This window comes from Zootoca vivipara, chromosome Z2, assembly GCF_965207765.1.
Source record: "Zootoca vivipara chromosome Z2, rZooViv2.hap1.1, whole genome shotgun sequence".
NCBI classification, from domain to species: domain Eukaryota; kingdom Metazoa; phylum Chordata; class Lepidosauria; order Squamata; family Lacertidae; genus Zootoca; species Zootoca vivipara.
Window position 1 is genome coordinate 11,562,436 of NC_142585.1, and position 21,721 is coordinate 11,584,156.

The 21,721-nt window shown below is 43.5% G+C and overlaps 2 protein-coding genes across 9 annotated transcripts in view; both read right to left on the reverse strand.

Moving 5' to 3' along the window:
* Positions 1 to 997: 997 nt before the first annotated feature.
* On the reverse strand, positions 998 to 11,889 carry NKRF (NFKB repressing factor). 2 transcript variants are annotated; one of them, XM_035113794.3, is made up of 3 exons: positions 10,370 to 11,889; positions 6,207 to 6,346; positions 998 to 4,361 (listed from the first exon to the last, which is right to left on the reverse strand). In XM_035113794.3, exons 1-3 carry the CDS (start codon positions 10,663 to 10,665, stop codon positions 2,392 to 2,394), a joined length of 2,406 nt encoding a protein of 801 aa, XP_034969685.1. In that variant the 5' UTR covers positions 10,666 to 11,889; the 3' UTR covers positions 998 to 2,391. The 2 variants fall into 2 exon arrangements, with proteins under 2 accessions (XP_034969685.1, XP_088520612.1); XM_088664486.1 differs by lacking the exon at positions 6,207 to 6,346 and having other exon boundaries at positions 10,370 to 10,981.
* Positions 11,890 to 15,560: 3,671 nt separating this feature from the next.
* SEPTIN6 (septin 6) overlaps positions 15,561 to 21,721 on the reverse strand; it is a 51,461-nt gene continuing 45,300 nt past the window's right edge. For 3 of the 7 annotated variants that reach the window (XM_088664490.1, XM_035113797.3, XM_060270391.2), the window contains one exon: positions 15,561 to 16,905. In XM_088664490.1, the coding sequence (XP_088520616.1) occupies positions 16,896 to 16,905 (10 nt within the window). In that variant the 3' untranslated portion in view covers positions 15,561 to 16,895. Of the gene's footprint in view, positions 21,137 to 21,721 lie in introns of all 7 variants that reach the window. The other 4 variants (XM_088664489.1, XM_035113796.3, XM_088664487.1 and 1 more) reach the window with 3 other exon arrangements.

Genomic DNA, 21,721 nt, shown 5'->3' on the forward strand with positions numbered 1-21,721 from the left:
GGTTGGGGGCTACCCACCCACCCCTGCTCTTTAATTGATTGATTGATTGTATATACTGCCCTATAGCCGGAGGTCTCAGGGCAGTTCACAGAATAAAATCAAAATATAAAACCACAAAATAAAAACAACCCAATAGCCACCCCCCCAAAAGCCCCAAATTTTAAAAGGATGTCAATCAAATCAACTACTATTTGTAGTAGTAGTAGTTGTAATAGCAGTAGTATTTCTGTTCCCTTCTGAGTTAGGAGATTTTGCTGGCACACAGTACTGTAGCTATCTCCAGTATTACCTCTCTTTTTTTAGTTCTCATGATTGGCAAGAGAAGCTATGGGTTGTTACATGCTTCAGTACTTTTCCTAGGTGGCAAAGGGTCCAAGAAAGTAACCATTAAATAACTAGTTAGTTCAGTAATATCTACTAGCCCAGTAATATCTAATTTATTAATTTTGAAAGCCTTTCTGTTGATGGAAATGGTGCTTCTGATTAAATTGGGCAATGGGTTAAAACTCTCAGTACAAGTCTCAGAAGAGATATTCCACCTTCCCTCATCGATAAAGAGGAGCGGGTGCCTCTTCTTGGATGGCACCTGCAATGATCTGTGTGCATAAGCTAAACTTGTTTTTATGCATAAAACAAAGTTACACAGGCTTAGTAAATCAACCAAGATTTACTCATGGTATCCTCTACTTATTATTTCTAGCTACGGATGACAGTTCCCAGAAAGACAAGTAGATTGAAAAGGTAGTTGATTCTTGCATCCTTCAAAAGGCTGCATTTTCTTTAAAGGCTCCTGGAACTGAGAGGGAGGTATGCCTTCCAAAAAGCCTAGTTTTCGAGTAAGAAAAAAGGGGAGGTAAGAGAATTATGCACAAACTAATCTAACACCCTACAGAGAGAACCTTTTACTTGTTTCTCTCCATATTTTATACAAGCACACGCAGTGGAAGGAAGATGCAGTGGAAGGAAATGAATAGTGGAAGCAGTACACATAAACAAGTGGACCTGACCCGAGAGTGTTTATTTTTTAAAAAATACTTCACTGAACAATAGTTGTAGGAGAAATCCACTCCACCAGGGTTCATCTTTCTGTTAAGGTGATAGAAAACGCTTTAATTTATTCACTGACATCATCAGATTTGGAAAGCAGAAGCATGGCCACTTGAGGCAAAACCCAGAGCCCTGTATTTTCTGCACAATAAATCAATTTCAAAGAATTACAGATTCTGGCTCTTATGACAGAGGTGGGGAGCCTGTGGCCTTGAACCAGATTTTGCAAGGCAACAACTCATCACCCAAGGACTCATGGGAATTGAAGTCTAACAAAATCTGGGTTCCCTATCCTCTGCTCTATGAAATAACAAAAATTAAAACAAGCTTGCGTGTGTTTACATAATCCCACACATACAGAGCTGTGATATGCTCCTCAGACGTCCTCCCCAAGAGGAAGCGGAAGGCATTGCCTCAAACTCTGAAAGTTATCTTAGAAACTGTAGGCAACTTGCCACGGTTGAACACACTTAAGGCCCACTGATTTCAGTGGGAGTTTTATGCCATAGTGCTCCTACTAAAATTAAAACAACTCAAGCACACTCTCCCACCCACTTATGAACTTTGGCTTATAAATATAGATTTTAAATAAAAAATCTGAGACTCAGGCTTTTCTTACTATCTCCCATTCTGGGTTTATATCAGGGATGGAGAACCTGTGGGCCTCTAGATTGTGATCTGCTCCTAATTCCCCTCAGCCCCAGCCAGCATCACCAGTGGCCAGGGATTGTGGTAGTTGTAATTCTGCAACATCTGGAGAGCCACAGCTTCCTCATCCTTGGCTTTTAGGGTACAAATGAAGAAGGCAGTCTTGGGTAAACCAAATTACTAATTACTGTAATGATGCTGCATTTTGAATAAACTGCAAAGCAAGTTCCCCATCCTTTCCACAATAAAATCCAACATTTTAAATACAAAACATGCAATTCTTTGCATGTCCAGAAATAAAAATCTATTAATACCAACTTTAGATAGTTTTCTACATATTGCCACCTTCTTTCTTTTTGTATTTTTAAATTTTTTTAAGTTAAAAAATAGAGAAGTAAACCATCCTTCCCTTTTGCTTGAAAGTGGTGTGCAAACTTTCCCTGTGACACAAAGTGTTCCTGCTATTACAAAACTAGGAAAATGTGAAGGAAACAAGCCATTTCCAAGAGATTTCATAAAACAGTTAAACTGCTTAGATAAAGCTCTTATTTTTTTGCTAAGAAAGTTTTAAAAAATTAATGAACAAGTAAAACAGGTTTCAATCACTCCCACAACCATGTGCAACTTTTGCTTGGTTTAATGGAGAATTCAGCCTTAGTCTGAACATCCCCAGAAGAAATGGATGGCCCTCAAGCCTTATTTATCCTGTGGCATAATGAGTTCATAATGGCCAACCTGACCATCTTGCTTTAGCTGGTGTAACAAGTCTTCTTTACGCCTCTTTCGGCTAACCACTAAGTATCTATCACGGCCCTGTCCGTGGGATTTACTCTTAAGCCCGTATTTTTGGGCTATCTGATGAATCTGTTTGCGCTCATCGTTGGTCAGTTCTGTCGAGAACGTCAGATCAACTTTACTGTCCGAGAAGGCATAATTCTGGATGATCTGTTCAACATCTTTCTTTGCAATTTTTGACCCCCTTTCATTGTCAAGCCCAAGCCCTTCCCTTTTGAACTGTTCCTTCACAGCAATCGGTTCTCGGATCCCTTCCCCACTTTTACCCAAGCCACCGCCTGTCCAGCCCATTTTCCTTAGAATCTGATTCCCAATGTTGTCTTCCTTGATCTGCTGCTTCGATGCTTCTTCTGCTGAACGGCCACAGATCTCGTTCCGTGAGATGACATCTTCGATGGTGCCTTTCTTCAGGTTGTTGACAACTGTTGGCTGGGTTCTTTTCAGGACTCTGACCGCCTCTTCTGCTGCCATGTGCTTGACACTCTTCTTGACCCCAATTGCTTCAGCAATTAATTCCTTTTCCAGCATCACCTTGCACTTCCACCGCATCCCCGTCACCCTTTCGAAGATGTACTCCACTGTCATCTTGTTGAACTGAGCAGTGTCGTTCAGTGTGCACACAGGGTTCATTGAGTTCTCATACACAACAAGTTCCTTCAGACTCTTCTTCTTGGGGGGAATACGAGTGGCCCCACTAAATTTCCGAACCTGGACTGCTTTGGTGGGCCCAGTACTGGACTGGGTCTTCTGGAGAACTTTCAGTGCTTCGTCTGCTGCAGCATGCTTGCTTGTTTTTTTCGTGCCATACCCTTCGGCTAAGAAGTGGTCCTGCAGGTAAACACAGCAGCGCCACAATCTATTTGGCATCATGGCATATTTGTATTCAATTGCCATTTTATTAAAGGAGGCTGAATTATTCAAAATCCCGATGGCATCACTGGCATTTTCTGTGAGGACAAAGTTAGTCCAATGTTTAGCTGAACTGGAGCCCTGCTGGGGGTTAAAGGTCAGCTGTCCAGGTGAGCATTCTTTCGTGGAAGTGATAGTGTCATCCAAATGCTTGAGCGCTGGAGGGAATTCAGGAGGGGATTTGCCCTTCTGACACAGCACTAAATCCTCCAGGGTGGTGTTCTTGAACTTTCGCTGGGCGACCTTAACCTCCACAGGCTTTTGCAGCAGAATCATTGCCAGTTCCGTTGCTCGGTCCCTTGATCCATTTTTGCTGCTGGCATAACCTGTGGCCAAATATACATTCTGACACCTCACCTCACAAGCAAAACCGTCTTTTAGGAGCTTCTTGTTATCGGGAAGGTCCTCAGGGGGGAAATATTTCAAGGGAGAATAAATATACTCAGGGTTTGTCTTGCAAGCCTGTATGGACCGTGTCAACAGAAAAGTGTAGTTAATTTTGTCTGGCTCGCAACTAGCTTCAGGGCTAGCAAGATTCTTGTGAACTGCCACTGCAAGTTTGTTAATGAAATACTGCTTGGCTGTTATAACCGATCTGGGAAATGTTTCAGAGGCAGCCTGGAGAAGAGAAGGCCCCCACAAAACTGCTGCAACACCACTGGCAGAAGAGTCTTTGTTTCTGGAAACCACTTCAGCTTCCATCTGGTTTCCCTGGGTACTTCCATACCCTAAACCTACTGTTCTGGAAAACTGCGTGTCCCCATCCTGGGTATTGAAGCTGCTGAAAACCCGATCAGCGTAGTTTTGGATTTGCTGGGTTATGTTCTCACTGGCCTCCTCTGCTTCATTTTCTGAAGCAGACTTCTTTCCTTCATCTGGAGTGTTGCTGGCTACAAAGTGTATAGGTTCAAAACGAGGCCTGGCATGGTATTTGGGAGTCTGCTTCCTCGGAGGTTCAAGACCTATGCAATGTAAGAAGTTAAAAGAGGATTTTTAAAATGAAAAATGAAACATGGGTGGAATACAGCTTTTCTCTGCAGGCATGAGAAATTGTAACTTTGGGGCTGGGAGGGGGTGCAGAAGTGGAAGGCAGATTTTCAAAATATTATATTCCATAGTTGTGTGATTAAAGCTATAGCTGAAAACACACACAGTCCTCGGAAGATTCATTTATTTAATGGGACTTACTATCAATTAAGCATACATAGGACTGCAACTTTTAACATTCCAGTGTTGGTCAGTTTTATTTAGTTTCTTTAGGGGGAAAAAGAATTGTAAAGTGGCAAGACTTTGCAATTTGAAAGGGGAAGAAGTACTTTTGGTTTGGGAACGACAACTATATGTTTCAGTGTTTCAGTGGGGGGGGGTGTATCTGAGGACCAACTTAATAATCCAACAAAGGGGCAACAAAGAACTGCTGTTACCTATATTAGGTTCTGACAGTGATGAACCTTCCACAGAAATCCTGTTTTGCTGTTGACAGTAGGAGGGGGAAGAGTTACAGAGAGGTGAATTAAAGGGACAGAGAAGGTGAAATGAAGTGAGCAGAGTAAAAAAGGAAAGTGAAGGAGACATAGAAAGGTAATAAAGGGTAAAGGGGCCCCTGACCATCAGGTCCAGTTGTGTCCGACTCTGGGGTTGCGGCGCTCATATCGCTCTATAGGCCGAGGGAGCCAGCGTTTGTCTGCAGACAGCTTCCGGGTCATGTGGCCAGCATGACAAAGCTGCTTCTGGCAAACCAGAGCAGCGCACGGAAACGCTGTTTACCTTCCCGCCGGAGCAGTCCCTATTTATCTACTTGCACTTTGATGTGCTTTCGAACTGCTAGGTGGGCAGGAGCTGGGACCGAGCAACGGGAGCTCACTCCGTTGCAGGGATTCGAACCGCCAACCTTCTGATCAGCAAGCCCTAGACTCTGTGGTTTAACCCACAGCGCCACCTGGGTCCCTAGAAAGGTAATACCAGCAGGTAAAAAAGGAAGCAAAAGAAGGTGAGAGAGAAAGGAAATAAATTTTGAGAAGGTAAAGATAATGTGGAAGAAGGCATGAGCTGAGAGAGAGGAAACAGACAGGGACCTAGTGATAGAAAGGATTGAGAAAGAAGGTAAGACAAAAGTAGATGACAGGAGATAAAGGACTGAGAGGGTGCAAGGAGGAGGCAAAGAGAGAGAGGGAAGTGTAGAGGAGAGCAACAGAGGCAAGACGGGTGATATGAGTCCAAAGGTGCAAGGTAAGCAGAGAAAAAGGCACCAGCAGTTGACAGAGAAAAGTTATGGAAAGCTAAAAAAGTGACAGAAAGCCTATTGGAGGGGAATATAGCACAAACATAATGGTGATGATGACTTGCCCTCTTGCTCAGTGTTAACCACTGAGTAAAGATAAAATATAAAAGAGGATACATCTACTAAAAGGGTTCAAAATTTGACCAATGATATATTAAATATTGGCTCACATGCTTTTTTTAAAAAATAGTGTGTGACGTGTGCTGAGATGTTAGCACAATTAAGTATAAATCAAAAGTGAAAATCTGAATATGGGTCCCATGTTCCTGGTTGGGATTTAGAGGTGGGTCTCAGGTCTAGACTGGCTGAAGACCACTGTGCTGGTGCAACTGTTGCAGCACTGGATTCCTCAGTTGCCCAACATTTAAAACTCACTCATCCACTAGTGCATGAGGCCTTGGGCTAGTGGACAAAGAATATTAGATACAGCCCTTGGTCTTTTCATGCCTGACATTGCTGATTCGTTTATCGTCATTAAAGAGCCAATTCTGCTGTGGATGGAAAGGGGGGAAATGGAGACACTCACTGCGAGATGGAGAATTGTCCGGCAGGGAGCGTGGCCTTTTGGTTCCCTTGGCATCAGGCACCAATTCAAATGACGGCATCTCGCCAATGTCAATCCCTTCAGCCATATGGAGGACTTTCTCCATAACTTCATGGCTATACCTGCATTTAAGCAAAGGAAGCTTCATGTTATAGATCGCCATTACAAAAACCCTCCTTGCAGCTCTACTCCTACCTCTGGCCACCAGAGGACTACATAAGTGGGTGTCCTGTTGGACCAAGAGATGTGTGGTTACAACACCTTTTCACACCTTTGCCCAGCGAAACATAATACAAAATGCAGGAACACAGGAAGTTGTTTTATTCAGAGTCAGGCCACAGATCCAGCTAACTCAGTACTATCTATGCTTGGGATAGTCCATGTGGCTCCCTCCATATATTGTTGGACACTAGCTCAATCATCTCTGCCAGGTTAATATCCTGGCTGGGACCCTTGAGAGTTGGGAGTCCAGTAACATCTGGGGGGCCACAGATTGGGGAAATCTGCTCTTGGCAAAAGGAAAACTATTTGGAAACTCACAGCTTTACTAAAGAAAACTGTGGATGCAAAACTTTTCATCATGATATCTATCTGGCAACTGCTTCCGGTTCAAATGTAAACAATGGACAAGATAAGGAATATGCTGGCATCAATCTTTGGCACAAGGGATGCTATGGAGAGACACGTGGCATTTCCAGCAGCAGGTTATGAGAAAAGAACCTAGACCTTGCGAGGGCAACTGCTGTGACAGAACAGATAACGCTGAGTTAAAAGGACTACCTTTTATAGTCTGGCCTGGTACAAGACTCTTTCCTATGTTCCTAAACCTTGATGATTTCTGACCCAGTTAAGTGAATGGAGTAAGACAGCCACTGGTTAAGGACAGCTTGATTCCTAGCATATGCAACCTCTTCCCCTCCAGCACTTTTTTTTAAAGAGTGGGGTGCAGTTTAAGGCTGGTAGCCAAAACAGGGTATACTGCACTGAATACTTGAAGGGCTGTGTTCAGTGGGTCCTATGTCATGATGGCAAAAGCCACACCATACATTTAAAGCACTACTGTACCACTTTAGACAGTCATGGCTTCCCGAAAGCATCCTGGGAATTGTCATTTGTTAAGGGGGCTGAGAGGTGTTAGGAGAATCCTATTTCCCTTGGAGAGCTACAAACAATCCCTCTTCCCAGGGAACTACGGCTCTAAGAGGGGCCTCCTATCAACTCTCAGCACCCTGAATAAACTACAGTTCCCAGGGTTCTTTGCGGAAAAACATGACTGTTTAAAGTGGCACAATGTATGGTGCAAGTGTGGCCCCAGTGGTAAAAAAATGTTAGGGCTTCCATGCCCTCTGATCTGGAAATATTTGCCTGTAACTTTCTTGTTTTGGGGGGAAAGAGAAGAATGGATGATAGTTATTCTGGGGAGAAATAAAGGCATTTGGCTCAAAATGAAATAAAGTTAAGGAAATGAGGGCTGTCTACCAGAGCAAACCAAAAACCCAAACAGGCTACAACAGTGAACATGGCAGACTGTTAAAGATCCCCACAATATACAAAGCCTTAACATATTTGGAGAAACAAAATAAAAAAATCTTTCCAGTAGCACCTTAGAGACCAACTAAGTTTGTCATTGGTATGAACTTTCGTGTGCATGCACACTTCTTCAGATACACTGTAACCGAAGTCAGCAGACCCTTATATATAGTGAGAGGGTGGGGAGGGGTATTACTCAGAAGGGTGATGGGAATGGGTGATTGGCTGATAGGTGTGGTAAACCTGTTGACGACTGTTAAAGACTGCAATTGGTCTTACAGGAAAAAGCAATGGGTGAGATTGCTAAAAAATAGCTTTATCATGTATAATGTGATAAAAATCCATGTCTCTATTCATACCAGGTCTCTCCATGGTTTTAAGTTTGGTAATAAGTTGCAATATAGCAACTTCTCTTTCTAGTCTATTTCTCAAATTCTTTTGTAATAAGATAGCTACTTTGAGATCTTGTATAGAATGTCCTGGGAGATTGAAGTGATATCCTGCTGGTTTCTCTGTCTTGTGATTCCTGATGTCAGATTTATGTCCATTTATCCTTTGGAGTAGGGTTTGGCCTGTTTGTCCAATATAGAGAGCTGAAGGGCACTGTTGGCATTTGATGGCATACACAATGTTAGAAGATGAGTAATTAAATAGTCCTGAGATGGTATGTTTGATGTTGTTGGGGCCAGTAATGGTGTTGTCCAGGTGTATGTGGCAGCAAAGTTGGCATGTGGGTTTATTGCCGGCTTTGTTACCAGTGTCCATGTTAAGTCTGGTGGTTGTATTATTGTGGGTAAGAGTTGTTTAAGATTGTGTGGCTGTCTATAGGCAATGAAAGGTCTTCCTCCCAGAGCTTGAGAAAGAGAACTATCATTGTCTAGGAGAGGTTGTAGATCTCTGATGATGCATTGAATTATATTATGAGAAATATTGCTTATGAAATAGAAGATTTGCCAAGGACTGGTTTTGACCCCTGACAGTGATGCCAAGCCAATAAGCAATGTTCCTTTGAAGAAGACCTGTACAGTCTCAAGGGTGTTAGGAACTTGCAATTGTTTTGTGATTCAATAAAGAAGCTAAACAGAAATTTTAATATTCTGCCTTCCACTGGCATTGCTCTCAGCCTCTGTTGCTGCTCTATAATGGCAATCAGACAGATTGTCAATGAGTGGTCCCATGAGGGCTGGGAGATGGAGAGCAGACTAGCACCACCACCTATTGTTGTACTACCCCTTCCTTATTCCTGATGAACCCTTATACAGAGAACAGGGCGAATAGGGGGCTTTGCAAATAGAAACTTTGAAATATTCTCCCTGCTGAGATTTGTCCAGTTTCCTCTCTGTTGCCTTTTGAACCAAAAGTGAAAAAGTTTTTATTCAATGTCTTTTCATGGTTAGTTCTACTGCTGTTTCCCCAAAATATTTTATTTACTGTGTTGCTGATGTTTTTAAATTGGTGGTTTTAGTGCAGCATGCCCTTGTTGATTGCACTTCTGCTGGTTTTCTGTTTGCAAACTGCCCATAGTATTTAATTGCTAGAAGAGCATGACTAAAATATTAAATACCAAACACTAATAATCTACGCATGGAAAGGAAAATGAGTTGTGAACAGAGAATAATGGGAATAGAAAGGGGAAGGGTCAAAGTGAGTGGTAGAGCATGCATCTGCTTGTCATGGAGGTTTATTTCTTGAAATATCACAGGTTTATTTCTTGACATCCCCAGACAGAGCTGGGGAAGATTGCTACCGCCACTGCCAGTCGTTGTACAGGATGGGGAGGGGGCTGCTATTTATTATTTATTATTATTTATTTATAATTAATTAATTAATTATAGTAACTAGGGAAGGGGAGCCAGTCACCCTTTAGACCTTGCTGGAGTCCAGCTCCCATCACCCCTGGCTAAAAACAGCAGCACTGGCCAAGCTAAGTGGAGCTGATGGAAGTTGCAGGTGCAAATTCCCTACTCCTCTTGTAGACACTTCTGAACTAGGCAGACCAGTGGCTGGCGCTGGACAAGGCAGCGTCTTGTACCTAAAACCATTTTAGGGAAGGGCTGCAACTCAGTGGCAGAGCAGCTACTTTGTTGGCAGGAGATCTCCCAGGTTTATTTCCCGACATCTCCCGGTCGAGCTGGGAAAGCATCCTTGCTTGAAACCATGGACAGCCACAGCCGGTTAGTACAGAAGACAGCATGGAGCTGGATGGACCGGTATAATAGTTGCCCCGGCCCCCGGGTCCCTAAGCAAAACAACCGGAAACACGCTTAACGGATGAATCAGTGAAAGTACCGCTCAAGGGCAGGCGTGCGTGGGTGGGATCACAGAGTTGTAGAGTTGGAAAGGATCATGAGGGTTGTCTAGCCCAACCCCTTGCAACCCACAACTCTGAGATGAACAGAGTCTCATGCTCTACCGGCTGACATATCCCAGCAGCTCAACAGAGGGTACTCCTCTATTAACAACTCAAGCCCCCCCCCCTCCGTTAACTGCTATATGCACCCAACGCGTAACCAGGGCTGTACACACCACCAGTTTCCCCTCCACACACACACGTGCCATTGCGCGCGCGATCGCTGAAGTGGGGACAAGAAGCCGGGAAGCGTCCCGCGCCTTACCTGCACCCCATGAAGACATGGTTGGCCCAGGCGTGGGAAAGCGCCAGGAGCTTCTGGAAGGAGACGTCTCCCGGGTAGTCCGGCAAGTTGCGGAGAAGGAACTGCCTGCGCAGCGCCCAGTGCCGGTCGCTCTCCTGCTTCTCGCGCCAAGGCTCCAGGTCGGGCTCTTCCGAGGCTGTGGCGGCTGACTCCTCGACAGGAGGCTGCGGCGGCTGAATAGGCTCCGGCTGGGCAGAGGGAGGCGGCCGCGGCGACAAGAAATCCCCGCCGGGCAACGTCCACCCTCCGCCAGCCATGGGCTGGCCTTGTCCGGGCAGCAAGGCCAACCGGCGCCGGCGTGAGGCGAGCGGGAGGGTGGCAGCACTCAGGACGGGGCTCCTCGGCGGCCGGATCTTGTCTAACCCCGATCAGGATGCGGAAAGGAGAGCGAAGAGCAAATGTGTCCGTTCACACGTGCGGGAGACCCTGCTCCTTCTCTCCCTTCAAGTGCGCTCCCCCTTTACCCCCTCTGCCTTCTTTCCTCCTCTTGAGCATGCGCGAGCGCTTCTCCCTAGTTCCTCCCCCCCAGCCCAGCCCGCTGCTTTCCATCTCTTCTTTTTCCGCTTGTTAGACGCTGCTCGCGTGGGCGGGATGGAACTTTCGAGCCGCGCGAGATCTCCGGAGGAGGCGGGGGAGCCTAGGAGAGAGGGGGGGGAAGCGGCATGGAAGGGCCGTAAGGAGCGCGCTCCGCTTCTCCCACAGCGCCATCAGGAGGTGGGAAGAAAAAGAGCCCTAGCAAGCGAGCGAGTGCGCTTCGGCTGGCAAGGCGAGGAGGATGGAATCATTCTTTGAGAGTCTGGGGTTCGAGTCCCATGTTGGGTGAAAGTTTCCTGAATTATAAGGGATTGGACTAGATTACCCTCGTAACCCCTTCCAACTCTAAAATTCTATGAAGACAACCGATGTTTGCTGTTGAGGAAGTTCTGTGAATGCGTTTAATGTTATGGTCCTTCTCTAAAACCTATGCATATTTGGAATCAAGAATATGTTTACCCCCAAGTTATATGAGCACAACAGTTGACATAGATTTTATTCTGAGCTAGAATCACACAACACTAGTGTTGGGAGGGATTCCAAAGATCATCTAGTCCACCCCCTGCAATGCAAGAATCATAGTTAAAGAATCATTGGTGGGTGGCTTTCCAACTCCAAGGGGAGTCCACTACCTTTCAACGTACAACTCTATCCATCAGACAGTTCCTCCTGTTTAGTCAGAATCTTCTTTATGGTAATCTGAATCCACTGCTTCAAGGTTTCTTACCCCTGGAGTACCGTAGCACAAAACCAAGCTTTCAATAATCTTAGCAGTTCTTTAGCATCAGGAGGGAGGAGCATAAACACAGATGATCATACCGGTAGTAAGCACAGATACAGCAAGTGCTTTGCTTGTACTGTATGTTTATTTAATCTCTGGGTTGGGGTGTGTTGTTTTTTATGGATAAATGCTACCTTGCAACAGCTTTAATAAAACATCAGTTTTAAGCCCCATTATGATATTCAGTGTGTTTATTTCAAATCTGCAATCCATCAACTGACTTAGATTTATAGGAAATGCTGAAAGCTTGAGATAGGTAACAAAATTATACCGCCCCCTGCTTCTGTCAAATTCCACCAAAATATCACCCTCCCTTCCCAACTAAACCCTGATTTGCCCCCATCCCAAATTGGCAGAACTTACTATGCTTCTGAAATATGATCTGTTTTGAAGTATGGTGGTGGGTTTGTAGAGGTAGTACAAAAACTGGGAGGCAACCACTGAGAACAGCTCTCTTCACACCTTTGATATTGGAACATGACACACAGATAGTGTCAATCACAGGTGGCTCTTGGTGAATTTCAGATTATAACAAGGCACATGATCAAAGAAGACTACCTCCAAGACACCTTGGGCTTACATTATTCCTAGCTACTGCTGTCAACCATACTTCTGAGTGTATGGGTAGGTGAATGAGTTGGTGGGAATCAGTTGTATCCTGGTGGGGAACAGTTGTATTCTGTATAAAATTACAGATTAATTGTAGGCAAGACAAATGGTTTGTTGTGATGATGAATAAAGATGTCATTCAAATAAATATTGCACTACAACCTTAGGCATGTTTACTAAGAGATAAGTCTTAGTGAACTTAATAGACCATACCCTCTTAAGTTGGGACGTGGGTGGTGCTGTGGGGTAAACCAGAGAGCCTAAGGCTTGCCAATCGGAAGGTTGGCGGTTCAAATCCCCGCGACGGGGTGAGCTCCCATTGCTCAGTCCCTGCTCCTGTCAACCTAGCAGTTTGAAAGCACGTCAAAGTGCAAATAGATAAATAGGTACCGCTACAGCAGGAAGGTAAACAGTGTTTCCGTGTGCTGCTCTGGTTCGCCAGAAGCTGCTTTGTCATGCTGGTCACATGACCTGGAAGCTGTACGCCGGCTCCCTCGGCCTATAGAGCGAGATGAGTGCCGCAACCCCAGAGTCGGTCACGACTGGAGCTAATGGTCAGGGGTCACTTTACCTTTACCCTCTTAAGTTAGCATGTTTAGGGATTGCACTGCATGATGGTTCCGGTTTCCGCCGGCAGGAATGGCGGACCTGTTTTCCATCCCTCTGACCTTCGTAAGGAATTTGGCGGTTGCTAGGGGAGTAAATGGCAACCCCCTACCCTCTCCGGGGGTTACGGAGAGGGGCCGCTGGCCCGCGATGCCCCCAGACCCACTCCGACTGTTTATGGAGTGGGGGGAGCTTGGGCTGAAAAGCACTTACGAGGGCCAGGACTCCCGGACGCTCATCTGCATGGCGGGGATTTCCATGGTTAAAGAAGATAATTAGGCTTAAAACTATGGACATACTTCAGAAGGAGGGGAAGAAGCGCTGTTTACTGCTGAGAAATTTATGCTGCTGAGGGAGAGGAGTCAAAGGCTGTATATCATCTGGAAGAAGGATTGATGGGGACGGAGCGATAAGGGAATTGAGTTTTTTTTTTTTTTCTTCATATGAGTTACTTCGTACCTTCCCAGACGCGATGTCCTGGCTTGTTTGGAGTGAAAGAGAAGCAAAAGACTGTGTGAGTTGAACTTTATAAACTGTTGTTACTGAGCATATTTTTTAAAGATGTGGAGTTGCCGATGAGAAAAGCCCCCCCCCCTAGTCGGACGGAAGGAGTCCTGGACGCGTTCGGAGGATTTATGAGCTGTGACGCACTTTGAATTGGAGCAGCGACCTGAAGCTAAGTTCAGCTATAGGGCAAGGAGATCCATTAATTTACCAAGAGTTTATGGTTTGATGTTTGGGTCTTCTGCCTGGAAAAGCTGTAAATTTTATAAAGATCGTTAATCTTCATGGCTATGAGAGAAAACGAAAGTGATTTGAGCTTTTTAAGATGGCGCTGCTTCGACGCAACAGGGAGCTCCAGACTAAGAAGATTTATGGGGAGGCTGGACTGATTAACCCACACAGGAGAAAGAACATTTGTGAAACCTTGTTTGATATTTATCTCAGCAGCTGGGAAACAATCGGTTGAAAGTGGAAAACATCTATGTGACTGTAAGGGGAAGATCTGGATTATTATGAACTTGGAGGACGATTTGAACTTTAGAAAAAAGACGGCAGTGGACGGTTGCGAGGAATCCCCAATTTCTTGAAGCATGGGAACCCAAATAAAAAATTCTCTAGACGATTTGGCATAATATTCGGTTTGATTGATATATATATGTGTATAATTTGAAATAATGAATGTGATATAATTGGTTTTAATTGGAAAATTAATAAAAATATATTTAAAAAAAAGGGATTGCACTGCATGACAATTAGACTTTGAAGCTGATCACGCAATAAAAAGTACTTGCAGTTTTGAAAACAGGAGTTCTGAAGATGACAAGCATGCTTCTTTTTAAGATGTTGTATGTATATGTCACAATTATCTTAGAAGAGGCATTCCCTTCTGCATGAGCGAAGGAGAAGGGAATGCCTCTCTAAGATGGTGCCTACCACCTGCTGTTACTATAACCATGCCTATTAAAATTAACATTTTAAAATGTTTTTTAAAATGTGGAATGCCTTTTTAGTCAATTAAAAAGTGTTGTTTTATTTTTTAAAAATCAACTAATCTAACTGATGAAACAAATAAAAAATTGCACCTCTAATAGTTTCCAGAGCCGTAATCATGCTTGCGGCATAATGCAGCAGCCAAAACAACAGCTGTACCAAGTTTTATATAATCAATGGCCTCAAGTTACTCATACCCATTAGTTTCAATAGGTCTACTCTAAATATGACTGACACTGAAAAGAAGAAGAGGAGTTTGGACTTGATATCCTGCCTTTCACTCCCCTTAAGGAGTCTCAAAGCGGCTAACATTCTCCTTTCCCTTCCTCCCCCACAACAAACACTCTGTGAGGTGAGTGAGGCTGAGCGACTTAAGAGAAGTGTGACTAGCCCAATGTCACCCAGCAGCTGCATGTGGAAGAGCGGGGAAGCGAACAACCCATTGAGTTTTTCAGCACTTAGAAAAACTAACCAATTTACAGTGGTAGCTCGGTTTTTGAACGTCTCTGTCGATGAACATTTCAAATACTGTAAACCCGGAAGTAAAAGCTTCAGTTTTCGAACAAGCCTTGGACGTCAACATGCCATGCAGCTTCCGTATTGAGTTTTCCATTTTGAGATTTCAGTATTTGAATGTTTCAGAACTTGAACGGTCTTCTGGAACAGATTACGTTTGAAAACCGAAGTGCCACTATATTATGGAACATGTTTTCATGGACTAAATCTGCTGAAATGAACTAGAATTCACAAAACATTATACCAAGGGTACCTGGAGAACCCTTCAGATGCTGTTGCACTGCAACTGAGATGAGTCCCTGCTTGACATAGCCAATGGTGAGGGATGCGAACAGTCTTCATCCAGCAACATCTGAACATCTGAAGGGCCACAGCTTCTCCATCTTTGACAATAAGCCACAATACATTTGCAAGTCTTTTAAAACAACAAACTATTTGCTGTTTTAGTCCCAATAACATTTGGCATACAAATACAATGTAGACTGATCTCACATGTGATATAATCCATGTGTGCATCAAAAACTACCAAATAATGATATAAAATTAAACTTTGTAGCTCAGTGAACACAATTTATTCGATGGATTCCAGAAATAATTACCAAAGAAAAAATGTTTCTTTTTTTGGGAGGGTTACTTTTTATTGAAAATTGACAACATTAGAAAGGTATCAAGCTCAACAGTGCTGGTTCTTTCGTGTGGGTCATGTAAATAGATACTGAGTGCAGCTGTCAAATCACAATTCTTGTTTGTAGAGAGACCAAAAATAAAAAAAGAGAAAAGACAAGGAAACAAGGTACTGGGAAACAGACCACCATGCAGTGAACGTTCCAGAAAAGCTCCAAGAGTGCTCGGAAAATGCATTATTAAGGGTAGTTAACACTTGACTTGCATGATAACTTTTAAAGAAACAGATGACCAATTACAGACAAATTTCTCCACAACCTTGATATCAACAATAGAAAAGTCAGTTTGTAACCCAGAAGACATCTGGGAAGGACTGAACTACGGGGATTAAATTAATAATGGTTAATAATACTTAAGTCTTTACTAAAATGCTTCCCCCTCCCTCAGTGTGCAGAAAGCACTTCACATATTTTACCGTGGTAATCCTTACAACATGACTGCAAGGTGGGCCAGCTTGATTATTCTGACTAGAGGAGGGTGGACAGCTGAGGCTGGAAGAATAAGTAGTTTGCTTAAGGCTATCCTTGTAGTGAAAATGTATAAATGGTGTGCTTTCTGGCTCACAGTCCTTCCTCAGCCGCTAGGGTCTGTGGAAACTTTAGTGGACCTTTTTTATTTAATAAAAAAAAAAGTTAAATGAGAAATATTACTCAATCAACCTGATTATTATTTTTTCCCGAAATGGCAGAGGTTATCTATGACCCCAATGAAAAATATACTTCCCCCCAACCCCTCCCGCACTGTCCTTTGCTTCAGTGTTAAAATTAAATATTCCTCAAGAGGTAGCAAAGTCGCGTGTTTCTCTGTTTGCTGTTCATTGCATAAAACTTGTATTTTTAAGTTTTTGTTTAGTTTTTAATCCAAGCAAACCAACGAATTAGCACATTTTTTCACAGATAGTTATAAACCACCCATCATATTTATATTGAGGCAAAATAGAAAGAAAGAAAAAATCTGTCTCAGTGTCACTTGGCTACATCAATAATTTGCCTGCCACCTTAAGGTTGCTCCTCAAAGCTTTTAACTGATACACAGATGTTTGCCTTTCCAATATTCTCCCTGTCTTGCAGTGAAAACCACAAAACACCTCAGCTTTAAACACACCCCATGCACATCAGAAAAAAATGGGAAAACAAAACCAAGTCTTTCCAGATATCCAAAGACTTATTCATTCCTCCCCCTCCCAAGCAGGATGGGAATTCCTAAACTCTTCCTCAAGTGGAAATCTTCTCCATCAGACATAGAGCAGCGGGTGGAGATAGATCAGAAAAAGCTAGAGAAAGAAAGCAAGAGAGAGGCGGGGAGGGGGGAAGAAAAAAAACACAGATCATCAATTAAATGCAAGGAGGGGTGGAAGAAGCATTCAAAGAACAAGCAGAAAAAAACAGATCCCCCACACAATTAAATTGACAGAGAGAGCAAGACAACAGATGAATGGATCAATGCTCATGCTACCATTGGGGCCCCAAACAGAGCAGCATTGATGCATCAGAAGAGTTCAAGCATGTTAAATATTTGGACACAATGCATGATACACCTTATAGTAGAGTTAGACTGTAAACACACTTTTAACAAAATGCATGGAAGCACAATAAAGTATATATGGAAAGAGAGGGTTTGCTTTTCAGTGCAGTACAAACATTTGGAGGATGGTTAAGAAACAGCACAACAGCAGTCCTGTTGGCTAAGGATGCGACTTTCTTTTCCCAAGAGGCACCAACCCGATGCCTCTGAGGTGAAGCCTACAAGCAGGGACATAAAGCCAAGAGTGCTCCACTGTTTCTTTGTCACTTTCTCACGCTGCCACAGTCAGTGGCACCCTGCACTTGAACATGGATTGATTCATGGAGGAAGAAATTGCAAACTTCTCCCACACCATGACATCTCCATTCTGAATGGATACCTGGCTTCTGTGGTTGCCTGACCTACCTCACAAGGCTGTCATGAGGGTAAAATGAATACTGGTTGCTTTGAGCTGTTTTGGAAGAAGAGATCAATATGTACCGTAATTAAAATCAATGGACATAGCCCTTGCTTGTTTTGGGGGAGCAGCAAAAGAGCACCCTCCTACAGCAGGGAAGAGGAACCTGTGGCCTTCAAGATTATGTGGGACTACAACTATCAGCATGGCTAATAGTAAAAATAAAAATAGAAGTTGAAGTTCAACAATAAATATCTGGAATCCTTCCTAACCTTGGTTGCGACCCATGGATCAGGTTCGGCCTACCTTCAACCCTGACCGTGGGGGTTGCATCACTTCTCAAGACAGCCACTTGCAGCTGCAGAATCATTTTTTGTTTTGTTTAACCTAACCATGCCGATAAGAGTGTGCTCTTGATTTCAACCCTTCCATCCATCTGAACCACCAGAAAGAGGCCTCACCATATCATAATCTGGGTCTTTTGTTAAGAGTTGCACCCTTCTGTTGCATTTAAATCTAACAAATTTGAAGAATATTAAACGTATTTCCACAACTGGCCTAAGTGTAATAATGGTGACTTTGCAACTCCTGTGATTGGCCAATGAAGAACCTTCTTTCAAATATTAATTGATATTCTAAGAGGTCATCTGCGCATCCATACAGAACTTCTCTAAAATGCTTATTGTTCAAAATCTTGTGGAACTTCTAATCTTGCTAGGTGCCTGCCCTGTAAATATATAGCTGTATGTGAGCAACACACTTGTGTATCTGAGTACACTGCAGTTGAGGATCACATCTCAATAAGCTAACCACATCAGGTTATACCTTACCTGTTTTTCCAAGTGGCGGCACCAGCTAAATGTCCCCCAAAATATTGACACATATAACAACGATACCATTACTGTATATACACAATGTTTAACTGTTCTCCCCACTCCAAACTTTAACTGAAGTTAGTGGTGTTGTCCTGAAACAAACAACCCACCAGTCAAAAACCAGCACTGTATTTTTGTTAGGAGAAATCAAAAGTAATTAAAACAACAGACCAAAGAACTACTATTTTGTTTGCCAGATGGAAAGGTTAAAGGATATATATATATATATATATATTAATTTAGCAGGCCCTTTAGCATTTGCTTTTCCCCTTTCTCTTTACACATTCACCAACAGTAGACCCTAAAATAGCATGTTGAAGAAATGGGACAGGCTCCTCCACCATTCAGAAGACTTCTCATATGAATCATGACATTCACATGTACAGGTGATCACAGATGCTCTTTATGGGGCTTTTCTTAACCCCCGGAAAAAGGGTATTGGCATAAGGGCTGTCTGCACAACCAGCTCCAATTTGCATGGAATACTCTCCTCCATTGGTGCAATGGAGGAGCTCTGGCGCCACCCAATCACCACATTAGTTCAGAGCTGGCCCCTGGCAAATGCATGAATTGGGGCTCAAGTCCCACAGTAAGGCAGGGCACGGGGTCTGGCGACACACTTGACTAATATGGGGGTAGCAAACCTTGTACCTTCCAGATGCTTTGGACCACAACCCCCATCAGCTCCAGCCAGCACAGCCAATGATCAGGGATGATGGAAGCTGGAGTCAAAAACATTTGGAAGGTACTACATCCTAAGGACTTTTGTTAAGAACATAGGGGGTCACTTGCTGGATCCAGACATTTACAAACAGGGCCTTTGCAAAATATTGACAACAGGACAAGGTCCAGCTGAGGTGTAATGCGTTAAATAAGCATAGTGTGGCATAACAAGGGCCTTGATCCATGCATACAAAGGCAAGGACAAACGAGGTTCACAATGGCAGACTTTGGGGGTGAGCCAAGGCTAGCAGGTCAAAGCTTGGATGATCACAGGATGCAAAGGCCTCTGGTTTGATGGACAATGCTGCCTTTAAACAAAAGGCAATTTCTGACAGATGCAGGATATTGTCCCTTCCCTCTTCTTCAAACTCCAGTTCCCACAATGCCTTGGGCATGACTTCTATTGCTTTGGTTTCCTCACCTTTGGAAAGAAGCACACTCAGGAGGCTTCTGAGTGTTTTCTGACATGGTCAGCAAGGAAAAACAGTAAGACACATTCCAGCAGGTCTGTTACAAACATTTGTGCAGAATGCGGAGTTTCAGGGATCATGTTTGGGGAAGCTTGGGGAAAGCCTTGCTTCAGATATCTTAAGCTAATTTCTAATTTCAGTGGAATCAAGGACAGTATACTTTTGCAGGGGAGATGCTGGAATCCCTTCACACAATTGTGGGGTTGCAGTAATTCTACAGCACTGGTGCTACTTCTTGGACCCAGAAAAGCCAGAGGCATTCCTTCAATCCCAGCATATGCTAGAATGGATCTATTTGTAATGAGAGAGAGAAAAAGAACTACCAACAGGGACAGTAGTCCTATGTTGGAGTTTTTCATCTCTTGCAGCAAAAAAGTTGCCCTGTGTGACATCACACTGCTATGAATTTTCCTGCCTTGTACTGCTGGCAGATAAGGGCACAATAGGGAGACGTTAGGGGAAAGCCATACAGGTTCCATGGTAGAGCACAGGCTTTTAATGCAAAAGGTCCCAGGTTCAGCTCCTAGTATATCTAGCTTGGAAGGTGATTGGCACAGCCTTTCTCTGACTCAGACTTACTAGCCTGAGCAAATAAGGAAGGGTACAACCTGGTACTGAAAAGACATTGAGATTCAGCACCATGTGCACCCTCCCTGTAGACAGGATTCCAAATACTGGGGTTGAGAAAAGAGCCACAATCAGAAAGGCCCTACCCTTTGGCTAACCTTTGATGGTGGGGTGCAAAGAAGGGCTTCAGAAGATAATCTTAATAGGTGGGTTCAAGTGGGAGTAGGTAGTTCTTGTGGTCCCCACCTGCAAGTTCTCTTTTCATTAGGCATGTGAAAACTGTGGTCCACCAGAGGTTGTTGAACTGCAGCTCCCATCATTCCTAACCATTGGCCGTTATGGCTGGGCTGATGGGAATGGGAGTCCAGCAACATCTGGAGGCTGCCCAGGTTCTCCATCCCTGCCCTACATGACTATGAGCACAAGCGAGTTAGAAGACAATTGTGCATAGGGAATCCACCACTGCTGTATTACTGAGCCTGGAGTGCAATAAAGCACTAGCCTGCTAGCCACAGGTGATAAGAAACTGCAAGCAGATGAGTGGGTGGCCTGACAAAGAAAGGTAGTATACTCTTCCCTCAGCAAAGAGGCGAAGCCAGCTGCCAGAGGATGGAAACTAGCCTCCAACATGCTAGTAAAAATGTGTTTTTAATAGGCTAGTACCTTTGGGGTGGGGGCTTAACAACAAGATTGGTATCCTAAAAATTCCACATCGTCTTCAAACTCTAGTGTTACTTTACATGGTATACAAACACACACCATTATACAGTCAAAAATAAAATAAAAATAAATCAGATACTGATTAATGTAGAATATGCATCTAGATTAACACATTGGTGGAAGTATCATGAGAAGACCATAACTGAACGGAAGTGTATTAAATAAGTGAAGGTCCAATTCCAGCCCCATGTACTCAAGGGAAATTACTCAGTACACAGCCATGGGTTACTGTAAAAGAAGGGCAAAAGAACAAAAAACAAAAAAAAAGTATTAACCAGAATTATTGTACGGAAGAAGTTTATTCTTTTTTAAAAAAAGTTTTCCATAAAAAATATAGACTGTGACAAAGCTACACAAAGATAGACATTTTGTTACATTTAAGGGGACCTCAAGATTTCAGTGCAAAGATTTCACTTCTAAATAAGTACTTTGTAATCCTAGGCTAATACTCTGATTCTAAGTGTACATGTTTGTCTAGAAATCCAATTAAGGATAATGGGGTCGTGCATGCAAGTTTCCAGGGGAAGGGGAGTCTACACCGAAACACTGTAATCAGATTATAGCTTCTTTTAGCTGTTTGTCTCAGGGATAGCCAACTTTTGCATCCCGAGGTGTGTGTGTGTGGGGGGGGGGTTATTCCTAAAGGAGAAGCTAAGGCACAGAAGTGTATTTTACTGCTAAAGGACCTCACCCTCCCTCACAAGTAGTCTGATTCCATTGCTGAAACTGAAACTGATGCCACCAAATAGAAACAGGTGCTCAGGCAGCTGGGACTGTTGCAGATCCAAAACAGAGATTAAATGCTGTCATAAG

What these genes read in the sequence shown, in the direction of transcription:
- NKRF (XM_035113794.3), bottom strand. Translation starts at nt 10,665, where the DNA reads ATGGCTGGCGGAGGGTGGACGTTGCCCGGCGGGGATTTCTTGTCGCCG. An exon ending in CATGTCTTCATGGGGTGCAG is followed by an intron (nt 6,347 to 10,369) that starts GTAAGGCGCGGG and finishes GCTTAAATGCAG; the next exon opens with GTATAGCCATGAAGTTATGG. An exon ending in GGACAATTCTCCATCTCGCA is followed by an intron (nt 4,362 to 6,206) that starts GTGAGTGTCTCC and finishes TACATTGCATAG; the next exon opens with GTCTTGAACCTCCGAGGAAG.